The sequence below is a fragment of the Lactuca sativa genome, chromosome 7 (genome assembly GCF_002870075.4).
Source record: "Lactuca sativa cultivar Salinas chromosome 7, Lsat_Salinas_v11, whole genome shotgun sequence".
In the NCBI taxonomy this organism is placed as follows: Eukaryota; Viridiplantae; Streptophyta; class Magnoliopsida; order Asterales; family Asteraceae; genus Lactuca; species Lactuca sativa.
This window is the reverse complement of record NC_056629.2, coordinates 110,834,711-110,837,481: the sequence shown is the minus strand read 5'-3', so window position 1 is coordinate 110,837,481 and position 2,771 is coordinate 110,834,711. Positions and strand designations below refer to the sequence as shown.

Here is a 2,771-nt window from a genome sequence, read left to right as displayed (position 1 = left end):
CATTACATCTTTTGTATTTGAAATCATGCTTCTGAACTTATTTTTGTTGTTGGTTTGAAGATGGCCACCCAACATTATTTACCATCAAGCTATATCATGGAGGTGAGTTCACCAAGTTTCCTGATGTTCAATACATTGACGGAAGTGTGAACTATGTTGACATGGTGGATATAGACACGTTTTCAGTTCATGAGTTGGATGGTATCATGAAAGGGTTCAGTTACGGTGTTCCTCCTATGATTTACTATCACTTCCTTGTGCCTGGTGGAGACTTCCACTTTGGTCTTAAACCCTTAGGCAATGATGATGATTTATGAACTTTTGCCCAATATGTGTGTGATCACAAAATCATGAGGGTATATACTGAACATGGTGAGACAAAGTTACTTACCTACTTTATGAATCCTAAACCTGTTAGGAAGGTAACTATTGTACAAATATATGAAATAAATGAAAATGATGATAATGAAAACCCCACAGCTGAGGTACAAGATTTACCAAGCCCACCTAGATCATCCCCTATTGAGGTTGAGGTACAACCATTACATGTCGAGGTTCATGATAGACAAAACGAGCTTATTGCGAATGACTTTATGGAGGCAGCTATAGAATTTGATATTGGTTTGTATCAAACGATATTACAATCAAATGCAGATGTTCATGAACAAGTACAAGTAGAAGTGGAAGAACATGTTCAAGATGAAGTCGAAGAACATGCACAAGTAGAAGTAGAAGAAAATGTAGAAGATGAATTGGAACTGGATCATAGACATGAGGCTGCCATGGAAGATAACTTGGATAATTACAAGGATAATTACATAGACAACAACATGGATGATTACATGGAGACTGAAATGGAGCATGATAATGGGAGCAATTCTGACGGAGAAGATGGGAGCATATCTAATAGGGGAGAGGGTAGTCACTATGATGAGGAAGATGACAGTGAGGATAGTGAGGATTATGAGGATAGTGATTGGGTGGATGAGGAGAATATCATTCCTGAAGTTGAAGTGGATATGAGGGATTTCCACATGAGCATTGACAATGAAGTAGAGTTTTTTGAGAAAAGACTAAGGAATAGCATGGGGAAAGATAGAAATCAGGAGCATGAAGATACGAAATTGGATGTTATTGACAATGATGAATGGTATTCAGCAGATGATGATTCTGAGATGGGCAAGAAGAGATGACAGGTTATTAAAGAATTAGGTAAGGAAAAAAGGTGTTCTTTAGGAGAAGTTCATAAACCAACATTTCGTATAGGAAAACAATATAAAAGTAAAAAAGAGTTGAAAGACAAAATTGCCCATCATGCCTTGGAAACCAGGAATAATCTTTTTATTAAGAAAAATGATAAACTTAGGTTGCGGGCCACATGCAAAGGAAAAGTAGCATTCAATGAGGGGAAAGTGGATGGACCTACCACTGGGAAGAAAAGTAAAGGAAAAAGTAAAAAAGACAAATACAAGTACTGAACTGTCTTGTCAGTGGGTTTTTACAAGCATCTAGGAAAAGTGAGGAAGAAATTTGGTGTGTGAAAACCTACCAACCTGAATATTCATGTTTCAATACAAGAAAATTAAGAACGGTCACAACAAACTTCATCTCTAAACAGATTATGGATCTAGTGGAATCTAACCCAACTGTGCCAATCAAAGTTGTACAAGAACTACTTCAGAAAAGATATCAGGTGAGCTTATCCAAAGACAAGGTATTTAGGGCTATAGCAGATGCCAAAAAAAATGTGATCGGAGATTACACAAAACAATATGATGTGCTGAGAGATTACATATTAGAGTTGCAGTCCACAAATCCTGACACAACTTTGAAACTGGAACTGGTTCAACAACCAAATCTTGTAGATGCGACTTCAAGATGTTTTCAGAGAATTTATATTTGCTTGGGTGGAATGAAAAAGGAGTTCAAAGCACGCTTAAGGGATTTTATTGGTTTAGATGGGGCCTTCATGAAAGGAGCTTACCCAGGGCAGATCTTGATTGCAGTTGGCTTAGATGCTAACAATGGTATATACCCATTGGCAACCACCATTGTTGAGTATGAGAACACATAAAGTTGGAAATGGTTCCTAGAGTACCTGGGATATGATTTGGACCTACCATAACTCTCAAACTTCACTTTCATACGTGATAGACAAAACGTAATAGATTTCCTTGATGTATTTTAGTTTTCATTTTACACTTGTATTATACTAACCACAGTTTAATGACTTTGTAGGGCTTAATTCCAGCCATTGCATAGTTGTTCCCAGTTGCTGAACACAGATTCTGTCTTAGACATATCTATGAAAACATGAGGAAGAGATGGAGAACTACTAAGTACAAAGATATGGTATGGGACTGTGCCAAAGCAACAACAATGCAACAATTCAATCGTTTAATGAAAGAGTTTAGTGAACATGACATAAAAGCTTATGAATAATTGAAGAGGATCCCACCACAACACTAGGCTAGAAGCCATTTCACAGGTAGACAACTCTCAATTCAGTGCTAAGTTACACATATTTGTTGTATGCTGTTCTAAATTACAATTGTCTTGTAGGTAGACCAATCACAGACATGCTTTTGAATAACCTATGTGTATTGTTTAACAGTAAACTGATAGAAGGTAGGGATAAACCAATAATCACATGCTTCTAGTACATTCGGGATTACATGATGAAGAATATTTTCAATGTGATAAAGGTTCAACAGAAGTGTGTAGGTCCATTGACTCCAACAACAACAAAGATCATGGAAACAAACACAACA

At 36.8% G+C, this 2,771-nt stretch overlaps 1 protein-coding gene across 1 annotated transcript; it reads left to right on the top strand.

Moving 5' to 3' along the window:
- The first annotated feature begins 350 nt into the window (after positions 1-350).
- LOC111909517 (uncharacterized) lies at positions 351-1,193 on the top strand. The gene has a single exon (XM_023905329.1). It carries the CDS (start codon positions 351-353, stop codon positions 1,191-1,193), a length of 843 nt encoding a protein of 280 aa, XP_023761097.1.
- The last annotated feature ends 1,578 nt before the right edge of the window (positions 1,194-2,771 follow it).

Excerpts from the sequence above, each read along its gene's own strand:
- LOC111909517 (XM_023905329.1), top strand. The coding sequence starts at position 351 with ATGAGGGTATATACTGAACATGGTGAGACAAAGTTACTTACCTACTTT.